The sequence below is a fragment of the Nematostella vectensis genome, chromosome 7, assembly GCF_932526225.1.
Source record: "Nematostella vectensis chromosome 7, jaNemVect1.1, whole genome shotgun sequence".
Taxonomy (NCBI): Eukaryota; Metazoa; Cnidaria; class Anthozoa; order Actiniaria; family Edwardsiidae; genus Nematostella; species Nematostella vectensis.
The window spans coordinates 4,816,145-4,841,634 of record NC_064040.1 but is presented as its reverse complement, the minus strand read 5'-3'; the positions used below and the strand labels follow the sequence as shown (position 1 = coordinate 4,841,634).

Here is a 25,490-nt window from a genome sequence, read left to right as displayed (position 1 = left end):
TATAACTGGTGAAAGTTATATTATGTTATAGTACAACTAAGAATCTATTCCTTATAATGATGAATTTTACCTCCTGAAGAAGAGCAGGGTTTTCTCTCTGTGATGAATGATAAAAAGCAAAAGGAGAAGTTACTAAATTGTATAAGGATTCTAAACAAATGGTTTGAAGAAAGCTATATACAAATTCTTATAAAACTTTTGGACAAAAATTTTCTTATACAAAAAATAAATTTGACATAATACTTCTTTGTATCTGTATCTGTAACGCAAAGCAGAAAAACCAATTTGATTTGAGTTGACAAAACGTCATTAACTCAACAAGCTGACTGTTTTCTGAATAGTTTCATCCAGGGTTAGGGGCTGCAAGATCAACTGACCATCTGGTTGAGCATCTTGGAGTTGTATGTGAGCATGTTGAGAAAGAATTTAAAGATTCCCTCGCTGTGTGTGTTAAGTGCCAGCATCATCTCCCTCTTCCTCTGGTTCTGCAGGTTGACATCCATGCCAATTACATCCTCAGCTAGCCGTAGCAGCACCATCAACACAAGCTCTTGCTGTGTTTTCTAAATGCAGCAGAACACATGATCAACATAGGCTCTTGCTGTGTTTTCTAAATGCAGCAGAACACATGATCAACATAGGCTCTTGCTGTGTTTTCTAAATGCAGCAAAACACAAGATCAACATAGGCTCTTGCTGGGTTTTCTAAATGCAGCAAAACACATGATCAACATAGGCTCTTGCTGTGTTTTCTAAATGCAGCAGAACACATGATCAACATAGGCTCTTGCTGTGTTTTCTAAATGCAGCAAAACACAAGATCAACACAAGCTCTTGCTGGGTTTTCTAAATGCAGCAAAACACATTATCAACACAAGCTCTTGCTGGGTTTTCTAAATGCAGCAAAACACAAGATCAACACAAGCTCTTGCTGTGTTTTCTAAATGCAGCAAAACACATTATCAACACAAGCTCTTGCTGGGTTTTCTAAATGCAGCAAAACACATTATCAACACAAGCTCTTGCTGGGTTTTCTAAATGCAGCAAAACACATGATCAACATAGGCTCTTGATGTGCCTTCTACACTCAGCAAAACACACCTCCAACACAAGCAGCCCTGTAACTAGGCAAACATCCACTACTACCAACCATCTTAAGCCGTTAGACAACCACCCACTAGGCAACCATCCCAAGTCATTAGGCAACCATCTACTCAATACTTGATTAGCTTGCTTAAGGCAATTGACTCCTTTAAAGATTAAAGGCAACTACCCCAAGTTGTTAGGCAAACTTCTACTAGGCAACTCAATACTAGATTAGCTTGCTTTAGGCAATTAACTCTATTAAAGGTTAAAGGCAGCTATCCCAAGTCATTAGGCAACCACCTACTAGGCAACTCAATACTGGATTAGCTTGCTTTAGGCTTAACTCTTTAAAAGGTTAAAGGCAACTATCCCAAGTCATTAGGCAACCATCCGCAAGAAAACCTTCCTAAGTTGTTAGACAACTAGGCAACTGTCCTTAGTCGTTAGGCAACTGGTTGCTTTCATCATGAACACATTCTGATAATTTTCCAAAGTCAAGGAGAAAGCAAAAAACCTACAGATCTTTTCCCACAGGAATACGAATTATAATTTTGTATTGTGAGACATAATATGGTGAAAAATAAAAATAAAACTATTGTAAACTGATTTTACTTCTTTTCTTAATCTTTACATGGTGAAACAGTTTCTGGCTGCCAAGTTGTGACCAATGAGTTAAAATCAAGATTTAAATATCTTTTATTCACAGCCTGCTTTGTCTGGCTTTCAAGAAAGTCATTTTAATTGCACATACCCCTAATGGGCACATGCCGTTCAGGTCAGACAAGAAATTTTCCCAGCTCTGCGGCCACTCCCTCTTTGCAACCTCCGCCACCAGACGAGCAAGAGATTCTTTGAGATGATAAGGTTCCTCTGACATCGGTTTGGTACCCTACAGAATATAAGTCTTATTGAGGAAGTATTAAAGTTGTAAAAGTCATGCTTCCAATGTACAAGGGGAACAAGAGATTCCTGAAGAAAGGATTCAAGGGTTTGGTATTATACAGAGCTTGCACCCGCCCCTTGGTACTTAGGCCAGTAGCCAGGGGGGGTTCGGACAAACCCCGCCATCTGGCTTGAAGGTCCGCTCAGAGGAAACAAAAAAAATGTTTGGCTGGATATACGGTGCACATTAATGTCTTTAACTCATTTGCTCCCATACCGCCCTGAAACGCCAGGTGGAAAAACTGTCATATTTCCCTATCCTGCCCTGTACCGCCTGGCTTTTGCGCGCGCTAGAAAAACACCTCTAGCTCCCATCCCCGGCGAGTAAAGCTTTTGAAAATTCAGCTGTAGCGTGACAAAGAATTGACCAATCAAATGAGCTCTTTTGCGCATCTCCTAGCAACCAAACAATAGAACAATGCCTTGTAGTGAAATCACTTGTCTCACGCGACTGCCATGCTGAATTCTTGGAGACCTGATAGCGCTTGAAAATCGCAATATTTCAATTATTTCCTCGCTTTTAAGGCTTGGTAAAGGAAGATAATTATAAAACCTGACATGATAGCTCTAGAGTGGATAATTACAGCCAGTGAGAGGATCGTTTTGTTAAAAAATGACGGGAAATAGTGCTTAAAGACATCAGAATTCACGCGGGATTCTGACAGCCAAATCTAAATTTTGGAGTCTCACAGTGGAGATTTTGCCGTGTTTCGAGAATTACACTGCATCTAGTCTGGTGAGAATGAATTATCTACCCACTAAAAGTCTGCTGTATGGATAAAGGCTTCTTATATTCGTGAAAAGATCCGTATAATGATATTTATTTTAGCTAAATCAGGCGGGGGTGAATTAAAAAATTTGGCCACGTGTAAATTTACATGGTTGCTCTCATCTCAAAATACTTCATTTCAGGAGGTCAAAATGGTACAAAAATAACCTTTACTGGATCACATAACATTTTCTAGGTAACAAGGATGCCACAAAGGGTTTAGTAGATTAACTCGAATATTTTGCATGTTACTTTGCTTCTTTGAGAACGATAGATTTGACTAAAAAAATCCGTGCTATGATTTGAATCAATTCTATATTCCTCCATTCTTGGTAAATAAAAATTAAGGAATATCAACAATTAAACAATACTTTCAGTTGATTGTACATTGAAGATGTTGTGAACTGATTATGAGTTTAGAAAATCCAAGGAAAGCACTAAGATTTTGTTCTCTAAACATAAAACCAATTTAGAAAGGTCAACCGTCGCTGTGTTCAGAATACACACTTTGAAACCGTAAAACTCTGGTTGATAAAATGTCTTTGTTTTACCAAGTCTTGAAATCTTATTTGTGGAATAAACTTGTGGAATGTATTCAGGGATACTGTGAGTACATTTATTTTAAATATTGCATTGATTTTTGTATTTATTAAAGAAGAATTTTGTCAACAGAAGTTGTGTTTTGTTTCTTCGTGTTCACTTAATTGAACAAATTAGAATAAACTTGATATATAATAGTCTAGTTTTTATATTTTCCTAGTTGTTTACAGATTTATACACCATCAGATTCCTTGTCTTTTCCCGAATAGGATGCACTATTTGCTTTTATGTAATATTGTCTCGCAATTTACTGTGCATATGTGTTTTGTTTTCTGCTTGAGGGAATTTGCAAAACTTGTGAAAACTCCCAGGGAGAGGGCAAATCGGGCATGCTATTATCCCAGGAGCGAATGGGTTAAAATCTTCATATAATAATTATCCTTTTTATTATTGCTATATGTTATTGCCTGATGTAATAAGGTGAGGAGAGGGGTATACCAGAAATTTGGTCTGTTCAATTGGATAAATGAACCATCCCGCTTAAAATCCTGTCTACAGGCCAGGTGCTGTAGATAGGGCTACATCTTACATTGACAAGAAGAGACATCACTCTCTGCTTAAACACAGCACAGTCATTCTGCTGCATGGAGCCCCAGTTGAACCTGAAAACATTCATCAGATCTGATTCTAATTCTGCCATCCATGTACAAAATGGAACACAAGAGGCATACTTGACACTATGTTCCATCAACTGTAGCCCAATGTGCCGCACCATTGCAGAGTTCTCCTTACTGAACAGGCGAAATCCGGTGGTAAGACATCGTTCTAAGTTGTTCTTGAAATTTTCAATAAACTGTCATAGAACAGAATGACAATCAATTGACACAGCAGAAAGGAAGTTCTCCAAGCAACACAACCAATGGCATCGCTAGACCTACGCCCTAGATAAAAAAATACTCACCTAGGCAATTTGATATTTTACCGCCGGACGCGAGAAGCGCAAATTCGGCAGGAAAATGGCAATATTGCAACGATAATGGATTTTGTACTCACTTCGTAAGCCTCTGTCCGTAGCTGAGCCGGGACAGCGGGTTCTAGAGTAACTTCTATTGCTTTTATTAGTTTCGCTTCTTCTTCACTGGAGGTCGCCATCTTGACGTGCCGCAACGGGCGCGGGAGATACCACAGGAAGCCCACACGCGTTCGCGCACTATCTTCCCTCGCAAATGATTGGACAAAGTAAACCATAAAAGTTATTCAGGGTCTGTGAATTTCATACTCTGAACCCTTCACTTTGATCCTTTTCTTTTAGTATAAAGTATAAAATAAAGAAAAAACACAAGTCAAAATACATTTTAATTTGCGTAGTTCCACGGGTACCCTGTGCTAGCTTTCCCGCTGAGAGTAACCAACCGTGGGCGCATGCTTGTCATGTTCCAGACCACGAAATATATTTACGTTCAGTTTAACATAATTATTCGGCTTCGAGACATTGTTGAGTGGTAGATATAAGGGAGGATCGGAGATAATCAGTATGTATATACGCTGATAGACAAGCTACGAACGGGGATGTTCCGCGATCAGGATTTTTTGGGATGAAATAACGGAGGTCAAGAGAGACTGAAAAGAAGCGGGAATACGACTTCTTACAATGGCCTCGCAATCAACACCGTTTTCGGGATATTTTTGTTAATATTTGACCCGGATTTTTAACCAGAAGTAGCATACGGTATTCTTATATACACCTGCAAAATGGCGGAGGAAGGAGATATTTTAAACGCGGAGATACAGCAAGAAATGTACATCCCGGTTCGTACGCTTGGCAGAGGGGCTTTCGGAGAAGCGGTGCTTTACAGAAAAATCGAGGTATGTGAAATAACAAGAATCCCTATCAAAATTCTATGTAATTCAGCTTTCGTCTTTTTGTCTTCCTGATTCCAGGGTATGATTGTGTCAACATAAATTTCTATTGAGATTACCTCTCTCGGTATCTAGCTTTCTTATGGCAAAATTTAGAAAATGTTGTCAAATTGCTATTGCAGCTGATTTTTGCGAATGCTTAATAAATCATGCAAAGACAAGATTCTCTGATGCATATGATACCCTTTAGCCATATTAGGGATTTATACATGTGACGTAATTAATTCCTTTTTTTTTTCTCTCGAAAGTTTCCATGTCGTTTTAGTTTTTTCTTAGTGTTTAAATTATGGCCTGATAAAACGAATAAATAAACTGAAATGCAAACTGTCTTTTGGCATATCTAACGAACCATGAAAGCTGCTAAATTGGTTTATAATGCCAAGTTCTCTCTTAAAAGTTTGGTTTCGCAGATTTATTTAGAATAAAGAAAACATACTCAAAGTTTAGTTTGGACATGCATGAGAAAATTTCCCCTTGAAGATTGAGTGCCTCTTAATTAAATAAAGCCATTGTTTATACAGTGTTTACTCTAACATGTCAATGTTAACATTAAACATTCCTTTATGGGTCTATGTATAAAGTTTGATAAAGTTTTTCACTACCACAACTTATCCATCAAACTAATTGTTCAGCTTTTAAACCACTAAAGAAATAATCAATCGATCTCCATAAAATGCATGCAGTTACCTCCTGCTGAACTTCTCCTGCTGTCAAATCCATGTGGTCAGTTGCACATTCCATCATGCACTAATCTATGATTTTGAAAATTATATATTATTATACATAGTAATGATAAAGTTATAATCTTGACTTATATTGGAGTACCTGTAAACATAAAATATAAACTCAGATTTAGATCGGACACGATTAACCTAGTTTGGATATGAATAAGTGAAAGTTATGTTTATAATCTTTGACACTCCAAGACAAATAATTATGCTTAATACAATAACGTGGTGTATCTTGTCAATTTGGCTAGAAAGTGGACCTATAGAAAGTGGACCTATAGAAAGTGGACCTATAGAAAAATGGAGGCAGGGACTGTGACATCACACATATGTTTCTTGCCCAGAAATAAACTTTCTACTGTATAAATACCTAGAAAAATGTATATAAGGGACAGTGTATAGTGGGTTTTATTGGATGATTATAATCATAATTTAAGTTTTGAGAATAGCTGTAAGAACAATTGATCCATGCATTGAATTTAACTGCATTCTATTCCTATTATCAGAAGGGTCTTGTTATGACCATAATCCCAGACAGTTATAATTTTTCTATTGTCACCATTAAGTGACCTGTAAACAAGATGATGTGCAGTGACGCCCCCGCTCACCCACCTGCTGATGATGGTTCTTGTGGCATGTTGCATGTTTATTACATAACCATCATCTAGTGAACTTGGAAAAACTTTAAATTATACAGGTTGTGTGACTATAATATTCTCCTAATGCTAAGCTCAAATGTTGTATTATCCATGAACCATATTCAATACAAATGCACGCAAATGAAGATGAAACAATCGACCTGATTCATTTGCAGGCATTTGCAGGCATTTGCTCATGGACATTAAAATGTTTGAAATTAGCCTAAGACAATTTTAATAATCAGGATTTTTGTAGCCATCATAAAGTAACACTCTTCAGCTGTTAATATGCTGATTATTCATAGCTGCTAAAATCCACTTAAGTCAGTGATATTTCTGTTTCCAGGACAATATGCTGGTAGTGTGGAAAGAAGTTAACCTTAGCCGAGCGAGTGACAGAGAAAGGGCTGATGCCCTGAAGGAGATAGACATCTTGTCTTTGCTGAATCATACAAATATTGTGACATACTTCAACCACTTCATTGATGGGACTTCACTATTTATTGAAATGGAATATTGCAACGGTGAGTGTATTTTAGAATTTTGTGACTTTACTGATGTGGCCAAGGCTTGACAAAAAACATTGCTTTTCTTCAATCATAAGTTTTAGAAAAGCAGCAAAGATTAATTGTTTGTTTCCACAGCTTTGGGCCAATAAAATTAATGAAATAACAATCGGACCCATTTTTTAGGTGGGACACTGCATGACAAGATCTGCGTACAAAATGAACTTTTTCCTGAAGAGGTATATTGAATGAAACATTTTATAACTGAGATTTTACTTATCATACAAAAGCTTTTTTACTCTGATAAATATTTTTTCAGGTTGTCATCTGGTACTTTTTTCAAATCTGTGCTGCAGTTGGGCATATTCATGAAAATGGGATTGTTCACAGGTAAAAAGTGTGGCACTTAGGGAAGGAAGAGGATATGCACTCATAGGAGGAAGGAGTAGGCACTAGAGGGAGAGGGGATAAGCACTGGGGTGTCTGAGGGGGTAGGCACTGGGGTGTCTGAGGGGATGGGCACTGGGGTGTCTGAGTGGGTAGGCACTGGGGTGTCTGAGGGGATAGGCACTGGGGAAGGGATGGGGGAAGTAGGGGGAAGGGAGAGGGATAGGTACTGGGAGAAGGGAGGGGGATAGGCAGTGGGGGAGAGAGGGGGGAAGGTAGGTGCAGGCACTAGGAGCAAATACAGATCACATAGTCTCACTTCCCACAACTAAGCTACTCATCAATGATTTATTGATAGGAATACATATCTTATACCATTTTTTTAAGATTAGGTGATAGTGTTTGTCTTTCATGATGATCAAACATTTTCATATTCTTTTAGAGATATCAAGACAATGAATATTTTCCTTACAAAGTCAGGACTTGTCAAACTGGGAGACTTTGGGATATCTAAAATCCTAGATTCTGAAGGCATGGCGGATTCTGTGAGTATTAACTAGGGAGGATTTTCAGACAATATATCCACACATTCTTTTAAGAATATAAGCCTATGACCAATTTCTCATTTTATATTAATAGATTGTTGGCACTCCATATTACATGTCCCCAGAGATTGTTCAAGGAAAAAAGTAGGTGTTAAGGCTTCTAAGGTTTGTTTATGAAAGGGCAATTGCATTCAAATTTCAAACTATAAGCTACATTTTAAATTCATTTACAGTTTCTGATTGCAGAGCCGTAGCAGGCCTCAAAATATTGGAGGGGAACAATACAGAAACATTAAGAAAAATATTGGGGGCAAAGCCACGCCCCTACTGGTCATTTTCTTATAATTTTCCAAAATGTTTGGTGGGGGCACCTTTCCCCAGTGCACTACCCCTGCTACGGCCCTGGATTGACATGAACTTTCACGGCACGATATGCTGAAATCCTCTTTGTTATGAATTTCATGTCAATTAACATGTGATTCTTATATGCTAATCGCTGGCTTTTTAACATTGCACTCAGAAATTGTGTCCCTTTAAACTAAATGATACAAACAACTGTTTAACCTAGGTATAACAGAACTATTATGTCTTGTTCTAGATACAACCAGAAAAGTGATATGTGGGCTGTGGGTTGTGTGCTTTATGAAGTGCTCACACTCAAGCGAGTCTTTGATGCCTCTGTGAGTACGATTTAACATCAAAAAAATTCCACTACTGGAAAGGAAGCAGTGAGAAACTTTAAAAAAAATATTTCAACCTGCTTTGCAGTTTTTTTTTCACAGGAAGCTCTTTGAGTTTTTGATGCTTCTGTGAGTACGATTTAACATCAAAAAAATATTGCACATCACTACTGGAAAGGAAGCAGTGAGAAACTTTAAAAAAAATATTTCAACCTGCTTTGTAGTTTTTTTCACAGGAAGCTCACAGGTTCATTTCCAGTATTGTACACTGGCTGTTGCTGAACATTCATCTCAAAGTTTCTCTGAAAATATTAAAAGTGTAGTTAGTAGTTGATAATTGCTATTATGGGCATAAGAGTTAAAAAACTTGTTCTTCCCAGAATCCACTGCGGCTTGTGTCAGATATTGTCAAGGGGCATTATGAAGAGATTGATGAACGGTACACAGAGGAAATGAACAGTCTTGTAAACAAACTACTCTCTCAGGTAAACCTGTATGTTCCATCTTTTTCCTTTACAAAAACGTCACTCAATCCCCAGCTCCCCTTGATAACAGTACGATACAGTACAGTACCCACACTATTAGTTACATGACCAGAGTTATTCTCCTCTCACAGGAAGAGAAATATATCTGGGGCATTGGGTAGTCCAAATGGGTTATTGCTCTCTTTTTTAAATTTCTAGAATCCAGATGATCGGCCCTCAGTCCAAGAACTACTTGAGATGCCCATATTAGCAACTCTTGGGAAGTGAGTTACTATTGTAGCTGTAGAGTATTTGGAAAAGCAAAGACATAATTCACCATCTACGACTTAAACCAGCTTTAGGTACACTCTTGACAAAGGAATTTTCATTCAGACTGAAGCTCTCTCTTTTTCAGAGAAATGGAGAAAAAGGTCTGGCAGCTCAACTCATCCACACGTCGTGCAAGGTTAGGCCTGTCAGGGTTCTCCTTGCTGCTTCGTTCTTAGTTCGTGGAAGCTCATGCACTTAACTAAACTGATAAAGTATTGACTTCTCATCCTTAATGCTTTATCAGGCTGGTGACCCACTCTTCAGAGACAGTCCCGGTCATCACATCTAAGACTTGTGAGGTATGTAAGATCATGAACTTGGCCGTTCATTACTTAGAGCCTGACTTGTGAGGTATGTAAGGTCATGAACTTGGCACATTCATTACTTAGAGCCTGACTTTTGAGGTGTGTGAGGTCATGAACTTGGCCGTTCATTACTTAGAGCCTGACTTGTGAGGTATGTAAGGTCATGAACTTGGCCGTTCATTACTTAAAGCCTGACTTGTGAGGTATGTAAGATCATAAACTTGGCCGTTCATTACTTAAAGCCTGACTTGTGAGGTATGTAAGATGATGAACTTGGCACATTCATTACTTAGAGCCTGACTTGTGAGGTATGTAAGATGATGAACTTGGCCGTTCATTACTTAGAGCCTGACTTGTGAGGTATGTAAGATGATGAACTTGGCACATTCATTACTTAGAGCCTGACTTGTGAGGTATGTAAGGTTATGAACTTGACACATTCATTACTTAGAGCCTGACTTGTGAGGTATGTAAGGTCATGAACTTGGCCGTTCATTACTTAAAGCCTGACTTGTGAGGTATGTAAGATCATGAACTTGGCCGTTCATTACTTAGAGCCTGACTTGTGAGGTATGTAAGGTCATGAACTTGGCACATTCATTACTTAGAGCCTGACTTTTGAGGTGTGTGAGGTCATGAACTTGGCCGTTCATTACTTAGAGCCTGACTTGTGAGGTATGTAAGGTCATGAACCTGGCCGTTCATTACTTAAAGCCTGACTTGTGAGGTATGTAAGATGATGAACTTGGCACATTCATTACTTAGAGCCTGACTTGTGAGGTATGTAAGATGATGAACTTGGCACATTCATTACTTAGAGCCTGACTTGTGAGGTAAGATTGTAATGGTAACAAATTTATTACCTAGAGCATCACATGTGTGGTAAGATGATGGATATGACGAGTTTGTGATTTTTTGAGGTATGTAATATCATGAACTTGGCCGTTCATTACTTAGAGCCTGACTTGTGAGGTATGTAAGGTCATGAACTTGGCCGTTCATTACTTAGAGCCTGACTTGTGAGGTATGTAGTATCGTGAACTTGGCCGTTCATTACTTAGAGCCTGACTTGTGAGGTATGTAAGATGATGAACTTGGCCGTTCATTACTTAGAGCCTGACTTGTGAGGTATGTAAGATCATGAACTTGGCCGTTCATTACTTAGAGCCTGACTTGTGAGGTATGTAAGGTCATGAACTTGGCCGTTCATTACTTAGAGCCTGACTTGTGAGGTATGTAAAATCATGAACTTGGCCGTTCATTACTTAAAGCCTGACTTGTGAGGTCATGAACTTGGCCGTTCATTACTTAAAGCCTGACTTGTGAGGTATGTGAGGTCATGAACTTGGCCATTCATCACTTAGAGCCTGACTTGTGGGGTGTGTGAGGTCATGAACTTGGCCGTTCATTACTTAGAGCCTGACTTGTGAGGTCATGAACTTGGCCATTCATTACTTAGAGCCTGACTTGTGAGGTATGTAAGATCATGAACTTGGCCGTTAATTACTTAAAGCCTGACTTGTGAGGTATGTAAGGTCATGAACTTGGCCGTTCATTACTTAAAGCCTGACTTGTGAGGTATGTAAGATCATGAACTTGGCCGTTCATTACTTAAAGCCTGACTTGTGAGGTATGTAAGATGATAAACTTGGCACATTCATTACTTAGAGCCTGACTTGTGAGGTATGTAAGGTCATGAACTTGACACATTCATTACTTAGAGCCTGACTTGTGAGGTATGTAAGATGATGAACTTGGCACATTCATTACTTAGAGCCTGACTTGTGAGGTAAGATTGTACTGGTAACAAATTTATTACCTAGAGCATCACATGTGTGGTAAGATGATTGATATGACGAGTTTGTGATTTTTGTGTGTGATTGCATGTGTTTTCTAATGTAATACACCAAAAACTGGTAATCGAGTCTGCCCTCAAGAAGTCTTATTAAAGATGGAAATTTGGCAGAGTTGATTACCAGTTTTTGGTGTATTGTATTTATTCTTCTGATTCACGAACACAACAATTTGGGCTTTTTGTTTTCTAAATGTAGGTATATTTCTGGGGGGCCGGAAAGCAGACACCACAGAAAGTCGACACATTCGTCCTTGGTAATACTGCGACTCAGGTATGGTACAGAAGCCTTTGAATTGCCACTAATTATTAATCTTATATAATTATTTCTTGGATAATGTTATTGCATCACTTGCAATCTTTTAGCTCCATCATGCTTCTTGTTTTCCAAGCAATGCTGGAACTGTTTTCATAGGATTTATGTTGATTATTTATTGCAACTTCATTTTCAAAGATCAACTGGAAACATTTTGCATTTATAGGTTGCGGCTGGCCATTCACATTTCGCTATTGTGACTGTAGAGAAGGAGATGTTTACTTGGGCGGTGAGTTTTTTTAGAACACATGACATGTTGGGGAGGGAACTTTACTGTAATTAATAATTTTAATATTGCACCCTAACAAAATGAAAAGCTATCTGGCCATGGCAAGCACTTTAATTGAAGGGGACTTACATAATTAGGATTGTCCACTTGGGAGAGAGGAAAATCAATGACAAATTTCCAATTTTTCAAGTGATGAAATATCCACATATGCTAATGAAAGATAGAGTATACCCTGGTTGTTTTTATGACACGTTGAGTTTTGCCTCAATTGCGCATCCAATTCCTATGTTTCCTCCATGAAATCATTGAAAGCTAAATCCCCCATGGTCTGTAGAATGCACACGGCGGGAAAGGCATGTCCGGACAGCTGGGACATGGTGACGTTGCATGCTACAGGAATCCCAAGCGAGTAGATGCTCTTTTTGGCATCCCAATTAAGAAGGTTGCATGTGGTGACGAGTTCACCGCATGCATCACAGGTAAGCAAGATGGTATAGCAGTGAAACTACAGGCATTTGATGGGCATTGCGTATGATTTCACGACATTTGCAGGCATTACCTGGTCTTCATGAGGCTGACGTGGCAAAATGTAGTATGTGACAAAATGTATGTAGTATGTGGCAAAATGTATGTAGTATGTGACAAAATGTATGTAGTTTGGGACAAAATGTATGTAGTATGTGACAAAATGTAGTATGTGACAAAATGTAATATGTGACAAAATGTAGTATGTGACAAAATGTAATACTGTGACAAAATGTACTACTGTGACAAATGTAGTATGTGACAAAATGTATGTAGTATGTCGCAAAATGTATGTAGTATGTGACAAAATGTATGTAGTTTGGGACAAAATGTATGTAGTATGTGACAAAATGTAATACTGTGACAAAATGTACTACTGTGACAAATGTAGTATGTGACAAAATGTAGTATGTGACAAAATGTAGTATGTGACAAAATGTAATATGTGACAAATGTAGTATGTGACTAAATGTAGTACTGTGACAAATGTAGTATGTGACAAAATGTAGTATGTGACAAAATGTAATATGTGACAAATGTAGTATGTGACTAAATGTAGTACTGTGACAAATGTAGTATGTGACAAAATGTTCCACGCAGTACCATTTGCTGGTATCACCTGGTGATTGTGTGACAAAATAAAGTGCATTTTTATGTTCAGCAGCTTTAATTTCGTGACACTGGTCACGCAATGCCTCCATGATGACTGTGATGACTTATAGTTGAGAAGACATTGTTTAATGCGAGCATGCTACATAAGCCTGATCATGGAGCAATTGCACCCTTTCTTCCTGTATAACAAATGTGCTATTATGTCTTTTACAGATGATGGCGCACTCTACACGTTTGGCTCTGACTACTTTGGCTGCATCGGGTGTAGTAACGAGTTGGATGAAGAGGTTCTCCTCCCCCATAAGGTCACTTTCTTCAATGACAAGCCTGTTGAGGACATCTCCTGTGGGGATTGTCATGTGGTCGTCATGTGTGGTGAGTGGTCAGGTGGTCGTCATGTGTGGTGAGTGGTCAGGTGGTCGTCTTGTGCGGTGAGTGGTCTGGTGGTCGTCATGTGTGGTGAGTGATCAGGTGGTCGTCATGTGCGGTGAGTGGTCACGTGGTCGTCATGTGTGGTGAGTGGTCATGTGGTCGTCATGTGTGGTGAGTGGTCAGGTGGTCGTCATGTGCTGTGAGTGGTCACATGGTTGTCATGTGTGGTGAGTGGTCAGGTGGTCGTCATGTGTGGTGAGTGATCAGGTGGTCGTCATGTGCTGTGAGTGGTCACATGGTCGTCATGTGTAGTGAGTGGTCAGGTGGTCGTCGTGTGGTGAGTGATCAGGTGGTTGTCATGTGCGGTGAGTGATCAGGTGGTTGTCATGTGTGGTGAGTGGTCTGGTGGTCGTCATGTGTGGTGAGTGATCAGGTGGTCGTCATGTGCGGTGAGTGGTCACGTGGTCGTCATGTGTGGTGAGTGGTCATGTGGTCGTCATGTGTGGTGAGTGGTCAGGTGGTCGTCATGTGCTGTGAGTGGTCACATGGTTGTCATGTGTGGTGAGTGGTCACATGGTCGTCATGTGTGGTGAGTGATCAGGTGGTCGTTGTGTGCTGTGAGTGGTCCTGTTGTCATGTGTGGTGAGTGATCAGGTGGTCGTCGTGTGGTGAGTGATCAGGTGGTCGTCATGTGCTGTGAGTGGTCACATGGTCGTCATGTGTGGTGAGTGGTCAGGTGGTCGTCATGTGCGGTGAGTGGTCCTGTTGTCATGTGTGGTGAGTGATCAGGTGGTCGTCGTGTGGTGAGTGATCAGGTGGTTGTCATGTGTGGTGAGTGGTCAGGTGGTCGTCATGTGTGGTGAGTGGACAGGTGGTCGTCATGTGCGGTGAGTGATCAGGTGGTCGTTGTGTGCTGTGAGTGGTCCTGTTGTCATGTGTGGTGAGTGATCAGGTGGTCGTTGTGTGCTGTGAGTGGTCCTGTTGTCATGTGTGGTGAGTGATCAGGTGGTCGTTGTGTGCTGTGAGTGGTCCTGTTGTCATGTGTGGTGAGTGGTCAGGTGGTCGTCATGTGTGGTGAGTGATCAGGTGGTCGTCATGTGCGGTGAGTGATCAGGTGGTTGTCTTGACCGTGAGTGGTCCTGTCGTCATGTGTGGTGAGTGATCAGGTGGTCGTTGTGTGCTGTGAGTGGTCCTGTTGTCATGTGTGGTGAGTGATCAGGTGGTTGTCATGTGTGGTGAGTGATCAGGTGGTCATCGTGTGGTGAGTGGTGACTGGTCACATACTCGTCACATGTGGTGAGTGGTCAGGTGGTCGTCATGTGTGGTGAGTGGTCAGGTGGTCGTCATGTGTTGTGAGTGATCAGGTGGTCGTCATGTGTGGTGAGTGATCAGGTTGTTGTCATGTGCGGTGAGTGATCAGGTGGTTGTCATGTGCGGTGAGTGGTCCTGTTGTCATGTGTGGGGAGTGATCAGGTGGTCGTCGTGTGGTGAGTGGTGACTGGTCACATACTCATCACATGTGGTGAGTGGTCACAGTGTAGATTTTGATCAAGTTTCAATTTGTTGCTTCATTACCCTGGGAGTAAAAAGTGTACATTTGATAAACAACTAATCAAATCTTAGCACGGCCCCTACCATGATAGGGTCTTAGGACGACCATTTCTTATGTTTTACTTACGGTATGTCTTTTTTAACAGCAAACAAGGCCATCTACTCTTGGGGGTGTGGAGAGCATGGTAAGCTATGGCATGATATCAAGTTTGAAGAGTAGTGTTCTATGGCATGATGTCAAATATGAGTTATGTTAATAAATTTTATTGGCAAGTGCAAAATACTAAATGCATATTACACTTTGTCCATTACTCAGGTCGACTTGGATTGGGAAGCGAAGATGACTTTGCTTTTCCACAGAAGGTAACATGCTGTCACTCGTGAGGGCAAGTAGCCAGCACCAGTTATTACTGACAAGCACTTATCGTTAGATTCTCCGAATGAAACCTTATTTGAAATAGGTGTATAACTGGACAATAACACAGAGGGCTTCAATCCTAAAAAAAGTCTTGATTTAGCCTGAAACTAGTAAATAATTTATAAACCTACTAACCTACTAATTACCCCTGTGGGTCTGGTCTAAGTGTTATCACACACTCTCTTATTGTTTATTTTTATTTGTTATTGTAATCTTGTACAGTGTATATAAGATAATTTATTGTCTGTCTAGGTTGATGTGCAATGACTCTTTCGAGCTTTTACTGTCTAGTAGCCTTTCCAGGCTCCACTACTCAGTAAAGTGCAATGCTCTCCAAAGTCTACCAACCAATTTTATTAATGTTGATGTTGAGGCTGCTTGTGCAATGTCTCTGTCAAGCACATACTATTGCTAGTATAGTGTGGAATGCTATATAAGAGAACTTCAGCCTGTCTGTCAGTCTGAGTATTAGTTGATGATTCCAACACATATACTTCCTAAATCGGTTTTTATAATTGTTTATAAATCAAGATTGCAACAAATTTTAATGTTATGAAAAACTTTTATCTCTCTGTATAAAAGGCTCTTAAAAGGTTGATAAGGTGTGCATGCTGGTGTAGAGAATAGTGAGTAACAATAGAATATGAGAAGACAACAAGGGTCAAAGAATACATGCACAAAAATGTATAATAAATTACATTAGATAATGAATGGGATTTTTCATAGAGGCTATACTATTCAGTGCTTAGTGCAAATGATGGCGACAGTGCATATTGTTTCTCTGTGCTCAACATACAGATACCACTGCCTACTTCATGCAAAGTCAAGCGCATCTACTGTGGTCCAGAGTCCACTTTCCTACTTACGGTCACAGGGCGTGTCCTAGCGTGTGGGAACAACGACGAAAACCAGCTAGGCCTAGACACATTACACAGCCTGAGAAAACGCTCTATTAAGGTAACCATGACAACCAGCTAGGCCTTGAGACATTAGACAGCCTGAGGAGAATTAGTTTTTCTGTGTTTCCAGGGTCATGTGCCAAGTGCCAACAGCCCGAAATTAGTACAGTCCCTCAACAGGTAAGACTCGTTTCATCAAGATTTTACTTGCACTCTGCTAACTCTTTGTTGTCTCACTAGATACACACTCTTTGCTAACGCTTTAGTGTCACGCTACACACTCTTTGCTAACTCTTTGTTGTCACGCTAGATACACACTCTTTGCTAACGCTTTGTTGTCACGCTAGATACACACTCTTTGCTAACTCTTTGTTGTCACGCTAGATACACACTCTTTGCTAACTCTTTGTTGTCTCACTAGATACACACTCTTTGCTAACTCTTTGTTGTCACGCGAGATACACACTCTTTGCTAACGCTTTGTTGTCACACCAGATACACACTATTTGCTAACACTTTGTTGTCTAATTAGATACACACTCTTTGCTAACGCTTTGTTGTCTAACTAGATACACACTTTTGCTAACGCTTTGTTGTGATGCTTGATTGATTGATTGATTGATTGTCACACCAGATACACCATTGCTATTGTGGCTCCTGGGAAAACTCACTCAGCATTTGTTGATGGTATGTAACAATTTCGCTATTACTTTGCAAGTTTGCAGAGTAATGATCTATGTGAGGTTTTTCCTTTGTGTTTTTGACAGCTCTGATCTATCCATCAATTTCTATGTCTGGGTAAGGTCAACTATGATAGAAAATGTTTAGAATTTCCCTTTAAATCTGTCACAGTACTGTAATCATGGGCAATATGTTAGTTTAGTGGTGATGAATATTTTGATGCTTTCAGAAGTGTTTTAAAAATTTTTATGACACTTGTAACCATGCCTCAACACTTTAACATAGTGAATGTAGGTGTTACAAAATTGCTAATCATATATTTTTTTGTCTCAGTGTATGGTCGGCTAGTGACTGTTGGTAGTAATAAGTATGGTCAGCTTGGCGTAAATGACTACCAGCATCACCCCAGCCCTTGCCAGGTGAAGGGTGAACTTGTTAGCAAGCAGGTTGTGGAGGCGGCTTGTGGCGAGGAGTTCACTGTTGTCGCTACTGCAGGTGAGGTGCCAGTGGTAGGGATGATGATGATAAAGATGAAGGTAGTGATAATCATGGTGATGATGATGGTGATTTAGGTGGTGATAGTGTTGATAATGATTGTTATAGTCATGATGATGATGATGATGATGGTGCTGGTGGTAGTGGTAATGGTGGTGGTGATGATGATGGTGGTGGAAGTGATGGTAGTGATGATGATAATGGTGATAGTGATGATGATGGTGTTGGTAGTGGTAGTGGTGGTAATGATGATGATGGTGATGGTGGTGATCATGATGGTGGTGATGGTGATGGTGGTAGTGGTGGTAGTGATGATAATGGTGATGATGGTGGTGGTAGTGGTAGTGGTAGTGGTAATGAAGATGATGGTGATAGTGATGATGATGATGATGATGGTGATGGTGGTAGTGGTGATAGTAATGATGGTGGTGGTGGTGATAGTGATGATGGTTGTGGTGGTGGTAGTGGTAGTTGTGGTGGGGATGAAGATGATGGTGATAGTGATGATGATGATGATGGTGGAGGTGGTGGTGGTAGTGGTGATAGCGATGATTATGATGGTGATAGTGGTGGTGGTGATGATGAAGATGGTGATTCATAAATAGTCGGTATGCCATTGATATATAGTTCGTGATGATATTTAACGAGGATAAATGTGTTTCCATGTGTGTTCTTCATTATCCCTTTGCCCCTTCCTTGTCTAGAAAACATGGTGTACTCCTTTGGCCGTGGCGATAATGGGAGACTGGGGATCACTCCTGAGAACCTTGGCAAGAAGCGTAATGGCGTCCCCTGCAGTGCTATGGCGAGACCCATATTTGGCGCGCTACACGTACTCACAAGCATCGACTGCAAACACTGGAACACTATCATCGTTGCAGGTACAGGCAAAAAAAATGCTAGGGTCTCTGATTTTACCACGAAGGGTTACTTGTGGCAAGACTTGTTAGGATGCCTGTGACAGGAAAAGCATGGATGTTTATAAGACTGTGTTAGGTTACCTGTGGCAAGACTTGTTAGGATGCCTGTGGCACGAACAGCCTGGATGTTTATAAGACTGTGTTAGGTTACCTGTGGCAAGACTTGTTAGGATGCCTGTGGCAGGAAAAGCCTGGATGTTTATAAGACTGTGTTAGGTTACCTGTGGCAAGACTTGTTAGGATGCCTGTAGAAGAAAAAGCCTGGATGTTTATAAGACTGTGTTAGGTTACCTGTGGCAAGACTTGTTAGGATGCCTGTGGTTAGAAAAGCCTGGATGTTTATAAGACTGTGTTAGGTTACCTGTGGCAAGACATGTTGGGATGCCTGTGGTAGAAAAAGCCTGGATGTTTTATCAAACTTTGTTAGGTTACCTGTGGCAAGACATGTTTGGAATGCCTGTGGTAGTTAATAGTCAATGACCGTTTTTTCTGCATTTGTAGAAAAAGTGTTGAACTCACGGACAATCCGAAGATCAACCCGTTCCCTTGAGTCCCAAAACTGTAAGTACATGTTATCGTACTGTCCCGTTATTAACAAAACTTGGATGTGGTCCCCAGGCTCATGCAAGATGTAACACTTTATCAAGCGGATAATAAACGACGCTGACCTGCGGCCTCCTAAACAATTCGTTTCGCCTGAACGTGGCGAAATTATTTATTGCAAAAGTTGTTACAGTTCAACTTTAGTGCTTTTCAAAATCAAAATAATTAAAAACATCTTTGTCATTATAGAGATATATAGGCTGTTTATACTCTAACATACTAACCGAGTACAAAACATTTTATCTCTATTCTGCATTAATAACACAACCCAGTTAGGGGCGTGCTAACCGAGTACAAAACATTTTATCTCTATTCTGCATTAATAACACAAACCAGTTAAGGGCGTGCTAACCGAGTACAAAACATTTTATCTCTATTCTGCATTAATAACACAAACCAGTTAAGGGCGTGCTAACCGAGTACAAAACATTTTATCTCTATTCTGCATTGATAACACAAACCAGTTAAGGGCGTGCTAACCGAGTACAAAACATTTTATCTCTATTCTGCATTAATAACACAAACCAGTTAAGGGCGTGCTAACCGAGTACAAAACATTTTATCTCTATTCTGCATTAATAACACAAACCAGTTAAGGGCGTACATCTCTTTATTGATAGCTCGTGGTGGTATTTATACAAAAGAAATAATTGTAAACTATATAACTACAGAAGTTTAAATCAACGAGATCTAAAAAAGCGACCCTTCGAATGACCTTGCATATCTTACGGCTCTATAAATACCGACTCTCTCCATGGGAGGTATTAGTGTACATTCCGAAACGTGATAAAATATATTTGTAGTTGACTAAGGAACGTGCCGCGCATGTTTTGTTCAGCTTTCGTTTCCCACGTGGCTCCTTGCCCCAATCTCCCAGAGTTCACAATTCAAAGATCATGACCGCTTGCTTATGGCCTAAGAAGAAGGGGTGTTTTCCTTTTACCTGCATGAAATTACAGGCTCCTAACACATTATAAGCTTACAAAGTTTATTTGTTAGTTACTATAATCTAAATAATGTCTGACTTCCTTCAGCGGCTGGAGATACTGGCGACGACTCGGTCTTTTCTGACCGTTTACGTATTGATGTGGATAGCACCGGGGACGAAGATGGTCCCATTAACAGGCCGCTGAATCACCTTGCCGAGACAGGCGACTCAGGCGTGGGGCCATCACCTCGATCACCATACCAACAGACGCTTGGTGACACCAGTCCCCCTCCGCCGTGGTTACAGGATGTGAGTATGATAATAGCAAAAAGACAGGCATCCCACTCTAACAGACCAGCCCGTACGTTTAAAAAAATAATCAATGTCTTTAATTTTTACTTGGATTGTAGGAGTTGGACCAGGCGGAAGTGATCTCATTGAGTTCCAGCTCGATGAGCTCCAAGAGTTCTTCCATCCGTCAATCATCCACCGACGGTAGCTCGGTTCCAGTCTGGCTCAAGAAGGTAGGTCACGTGACCAGTTACGTCCAAATCAAAAATCACGTGTTTAGCGTATGTTTCTTCTTACAGGAGCTGCAAGACGCTGAATATATCCCTATGGATAAGGATTCTCTAGATGGAAGGTAGCGTATTGAAGAGGGGAAGGGAGGGGGAGAATCCACATGAATGCAAAGCCTTCCTCACTAATTAATCACCTACGAGTAGGTGACTGGCTAATATTTGCCCAAAAAATGTGTCTCTTCCAAAAGCTGCAGGCCTCTTTTGAGTTAGCTCTTTTTGCTTGTAGCCACACACCATCTCTTCACCTTTCACAAGCTTCCAGCGTCACCTCGGTTGGGATTCAGTGCTCTCTGGGCACTGGAGACGAGTCTGGTAAGCCACCGATTCTTAACTTAGTAGCCATCCTTGCCCTGATAAACTCTAACCTTTTTGCATTGATTTTCGACTTTAGACGTCGAGAAAGGACTTCTTCAAAGAATTCTTCATCTGGAAGATGAGAGCAAGCAGGTATAAGCTCTGTCTTTGTTTTGCTTCTTGAATAATCCCTCTAAGTCGGTTACGCACAGGGAACCCGTGACATGTACAATGTCTCGCTATTCAAGTAATGATACTATTGCATGTTTTGTGTGACGCGTAACATGTACAATGCCTCGCCATTTAAAAGTAAATAGTGCTCATACATGATTTCTGTGACGCGTGACACATACAATGTCCCATTCTTCAAGTAATGATTCCTTTGCATGTTTTGTGTGACGCGTGACATGTACAATGTCTCGTAATAGTGCCAATACATGTTTTGTTATAATTTCAGCTCCGCAAGACAATCCAGGAGCAGGTCACGCAGATAAAATCATTACAACATGAGGTGGGTATCACAGTTTATCACAGAATGACAAGACGATGTGTTTTACCATCTTATCAAAACATGAATGCTTTTTCCTAGGTTCCCTTCCCCTATTATCTCTCCCTGGGTTCCCCTTCCCTAGGTTCCCTCCCTCTAGAATCTCTCCCTGGGTTCCCCTAACGTCTAAACTTTGATTTGATGTTCATGCCTTAATGCTATCGCAAACATGATCGAATCTTTAAATCAACAGAAAAGCTTATTAATAGAGAACCAGAGCAAGTTCTGGGGGCTTGTGGACTCTTGGCATCGCGATTGCCAAAGAGCTTCACAACAAACTCCTCCCAGTCCCCGCCAAGCAAGCAACAGAAAGATGCCACCCAGACCTACAGGGGTCAACGGCACAATGTCCACCTCGGTAGGTACCTGTGGGTTACCTGTGGAATTGGCGGGAACAGGAATACAGGGCTCAACCATCGCCTTCCCTTTGGTGTTCTGGGGGTGGGCTCTGCGCGCGATGATAAAGTCATGATACCTTAGACTTACGGGGACCAGAGGCGTGGTTAGTTATGGAAAGGGGCGTGGTTATTATGGAAAAGGGCGTGGCTTGTCAGAGAAAGTTTTTGACAAGTAACTGAAAGGGGAGGGGTCATGGTTATTGTCGATCATCGACCACTGAGCACGGCAGGGCTGGTTCAATTGACGCCGCACGTCTTCTTCTTGTCATAGGAGCGAGGCGGCGCAGAACCCAGTCACGATCCAGCGGTAACCCAACAAGTGAAAGGCGCAACGCAAGACTCCTGGGAAGTTTAGCGGCGTAACGTATTCAACGCATCAGTATTGTTACATAACGTAAATTAGGGAAGTTCCAGAATCTTACGTTAGATTTTGAAAAAATTTGAATGATTTAGACCCGCCCTCGGGATACTCGACTTATTGTAATTGATCGGTGTTCTCTCGAGATTCGCGTTGCAATCTTTCGTATATCTCGTAGTACACCCGATGAACGTTCGTGCATTCGTAATGCACTCGTGGTGCCACCGGCTTTGCTGCTTGTTCGATTTGCGATTGTAACTTACCAAACCCAGATAAGACGAGCTTGCTAGCAAGCATGTAAAATGCACCGTTTTATTTATTTTACGAGAATTTTCGCCAAAAGGGTTATATTATAACCGTTTTAAATCAGCAAAGCTGACCTATTTATTATAACAGAAAGTATAATTTTAAAGGCATCATCAACTGCGATGCGCAGAATTGTATGTAAAAAATCGCGGGAAATTGTTTCTTCACTTTGCTAACCTCATATAATACTCAAGATGGGATTTCTTCAATAAATCAAATTAAGTGTCTACAAAAAGATAATCGTGTGCTTTTCAATTAGCAAGAAATTATGGATAGAGCGGGGAATTCATTTCCTAAAGAGCTCTGTGGAATTTTAAATCCGTAATACGATTTTTCGGTTGTTTGAATGATTGGTTCTGATAATATTGTCACGGATGCAAACCGTGGAAATTGAATTACTTGTAGGAAATAAGGTATATTATCCAATAGATCGGGAAAGCTATCAGAGGTCTACCTTGAAGGCTCTTGATTTGAAATCGGCATTTCTTAAAGGAAGTAATACTTCCTTGGGTAAAGTACGGGTTACATAGCTAGTTCCTTTGCTTTTTCCCAAATATAAAATAATACCATATATTATACCAATTATAACATATGTAATTAGTAGGAAAGGGATTGGATTATGTGAATAATAACTTTTTGCGTACCCCAGATGATCCAGGTGCGGTGGAGATGACCTAAATGCGGGGGGGGGGGGATTTAAGATCAAGACAAATATCAGAGACACCTCTGGGTCAGGGGGTGCTGATGTAGAACCGATTTAGACCTTATCTTTCGTGTATGGTTGAGGGTAGAGAATATTTGTAAATTTTTGCATCTCAAAAAATTTTCAAGCTTCATAAAATACAGCTTCACTTTCTTCTTCCCCCTCCACTTTATTCTATGTTTATCACCATTTTTCACATTTTTATCACTTAGTGTGTGCCTCTGCTTCTAACCCGCCGCGTCTGTGATCAAATGGGGAATGCAACTACTTCGGATAATCACAACTTTATTTATTATTTCATGGAATTATTTGTTTTACTTCTACGTAAACCAGTACTCACGGAAATTGAAAGAAATACTAGTTATTTACTATAGTATCATTGTAAACAGCACTGAGAATTAATTTATGGGTTGTATCGTATCTCCTTCAAAGTTAGCTATTTAGCCATGTTAGCTATGTCAGCTATCATTAACACACAGCACATAAGGCGTTGATATCTTTTTTTAAACGAGGTAGATTTTATTTTATTATTGACAACGTTTATCATGTAAAAATAATGCTACTATAAATCAATTCTCCATTGACTAAAGCCCCAATTTTTTTGGACCAATAGTAATTCCCTATGGTAACTTGGCTTTATTATGATTCTTCTTTATCTTTTTATGGGAAAAAATTCACTTAGATAAATGGAACCCATAATGGCTGGCGTTCAATTGTACGTCAATGCTTTACTTCTCAACTTGGCTTTGTTCCAGGTGATCATTAATTCTTGTGTTTGGTATTTTAATGTTAGGCAAAATATTTGTAAGGTTATCATCTGGGTTGAGCTTATGAACTAAATAATTATAAACAGTAATGTTTATGACTATGTGTTTTGTAGAAAAGGGGAATTAGGCAAATTATTTAAGGGGAATAGTCAAAGTAGCCTCTTATCTCTATATTAATTTTTCTACTCTTATAGGCGTGACATTTGATTCGACCCTTTATGCTAAATGAACGCCTTCCTACCAAAGTCACATTTTTCCTTGTTAATACTTTTCTTTTGCCAGATAACTCATAAGAAAAAGCTCTCTTATAGTTATTTATTTAAGTTCTGCCTTTGATTTCCTTCTAAGTATCTGTGCTAACGTAAAAAAACTCACCCCAATTACAGAGCACGTGGCGCCCCTACCGAGACCCCCCATGAACCTCTAACATCATAACACTTCATCCAACAAAGATTTTAAATTACTTCCAAACGCCTTACCCAAGAAAACCCACGGCACCACAAACTGCGGCTAGCAGTAAATTTGAAGTTATTTCCTTCCACTTTACAATTTATTACGCGGTAAAATTAAATAAATGTAGTTTTCTGAGGAAGAAAAACTATGGTATAATAAATGTCATGACTTAGGCTCGTGCCTGATAGTATTAATGTGTACGTAGTGGCATATTTGGCCATCTTATCGTAATACCAACAGGCTGAGATTAGATCTTTTTGTCTCTGGTCAATTCTAGTAGGAATTTGTAATAGACAATTATCAAAGCGCTAACTCCGCCTTTGCTTAAATACGTGGACTTCGCTTTGTGATAGTTACTTCAATCTTATTAACTTACCCCCTTCAAATAGCTTCTAATTTATAAAGAAATCGTTTGAGGCTTTTTAATTTACGACTATCTAAAAGCTTAATTAAAAATTTTTTAATCTTTCGTTATGTATTGTTATCCTTTTCAATTTTTAAGCAAGCAAGAGGAATCATTGTCGTGTAAATGTCTGTAAAAAAATTTTTGGCCCCAATAAAAAACGCCTCACAGCAATTTTGTAACTGTTTGGCTTCTTCAGATCGTAATCTTGTTAAGCTGGTTCTGTTATATTTGAAAACGCTAAAGTCTTTCCTTTAGGGAAATTCTCCAGACAATGTTATATCACGTGACACTGTTTTGTAACGGTTTTACAACTCTTCACTCGAGATGACATTTAGTTTGAAGAACTCTAAAAGGTGGACAACGCCATGCCACTTGAAACGCTGTTAAGGCGTGATCTCTGATGCTCACATTGGAATCATACATTTGCGCCAAATAGT

The 25,490-nt window shown here is 40.0% G+C and overlaps 2 protein-coding genes across 7 annotated transcripts in view; one reads left to right on the top strand and one right to left on the bottom strand.

Annotated features, from left to right (window-relative positions):
- LOC5507138 (exportin-5) overlaps window positions 1-4,527 on the bottom strand; it is a 36,895-nt gene extending 32,368 nt beyond the window's left edge. For all 6 annotated transcript variants that reach the window (XR_007312262.1, XR_007312264.1, XM_048730383.1 and 3 more), the window contains exons 1-6: window positions 4,390-4,527; window positions 4,068-4,189; window positions 3,926-3,998; window positions 1,837-1,974; window positions 378-563; window positions 71-97 (exon numbers count right to left, since the gene is read on the bottom strand). Coding sequence is in view for 4 of the 6 variants with exons in the window: in XM_048730383.1 (XP_048586340.1) it covers window positions 71-97; window positions 378-563; window positions 1,837-1,974; window positions 3,926-3,998; window positions 4,068-4,189; window positions 4,390-4,488 (645 nt within the window). In the remaining 2 variants the exon portion in view is untranslated. The remainder of the gene's footprint in view (window positions 1-70; window positions 98-377; window positions 564-1,836; window positions 1,975-3,925; window positions 3,999-4,067; window positions 4,190-4,389) is intronic.
- Window positions 4,528-4,748: 221 nt separating this feature from the next.
- On the top strand, window positions 4,749-24,289 carry LOC5507126 (serine/threonine-protein kinase Nek9). Its single transcript, XM_048730031.1, has 31 exons — window positions 4,749-5,202; window positions 6,969-7,146; window positions 7,315-7,367; window positions 7,448-7,518; window positions 7,958-8,060; window positions 8,155-8,204; window positions 8,659-8,740; window positions 9,121-9,225; window positions 9,424-9,488; window positions 9,620-9,670; window positions 9,779-9,833; window positions 11,891-11,965; window positions 12,174-12,236; window positions 12,571-12,715; window positions 13,587-13,748; window positions 15,443-15,481; window positions 15,613-15,659; window positions 16,513-16,671; window positions 16,744-16,793; window positions 17,248-17,300; window positions 17,628-17,789; window positions 18,494-18,670; window positions 19,211-19,270; window positions 20,347-20,549; window positions 20,651-20,764; window positions 20,831-20,883; window positions 21,048-21,133; window positions 21,213-21,268; window positions 21,573-21,626; window positions 21,856-22,020; window positions 22,332-24,289. The coding sequence occupies exons 1-31, from the start codon at window positions 5,089-5,091 to the stop codon at window positions 22,413-22,415; spliced, it is 2,934 nt and encodes a 977-aa protein (XP_048585988.1). The 5' UTR covers window positions 4,749-5,088; the 3' UTR covers window positions 22,416-24,289.
- The last annotated feature ends 1,201 nt before the right edge of the window (window positions 24,290-25,490 follow it).

Coding starts and splice junctions, on each gene's coding strand:
- LOC5507126 (XM_048730031.1), top strand. CDS start 5,089: ATGGCGGAGGAAGGAGATATTTTAAACGCGGAGATACAGCAAGAAATG. Junction 12,237..12,570: donor AGGAGATGTTTACTTGGGCG/GTGAGTTTTTTT, acceptor CATGGTCTGTAG/AATGCACACGGCGGGAAAGG. Junction 21,269..21,572: donor TGGAAGATGAGAGCAAGCAG/GTATAAGCTCTG, acceptor TTATAATTTCAG/CTCCGCAAGACAATCCAGGA.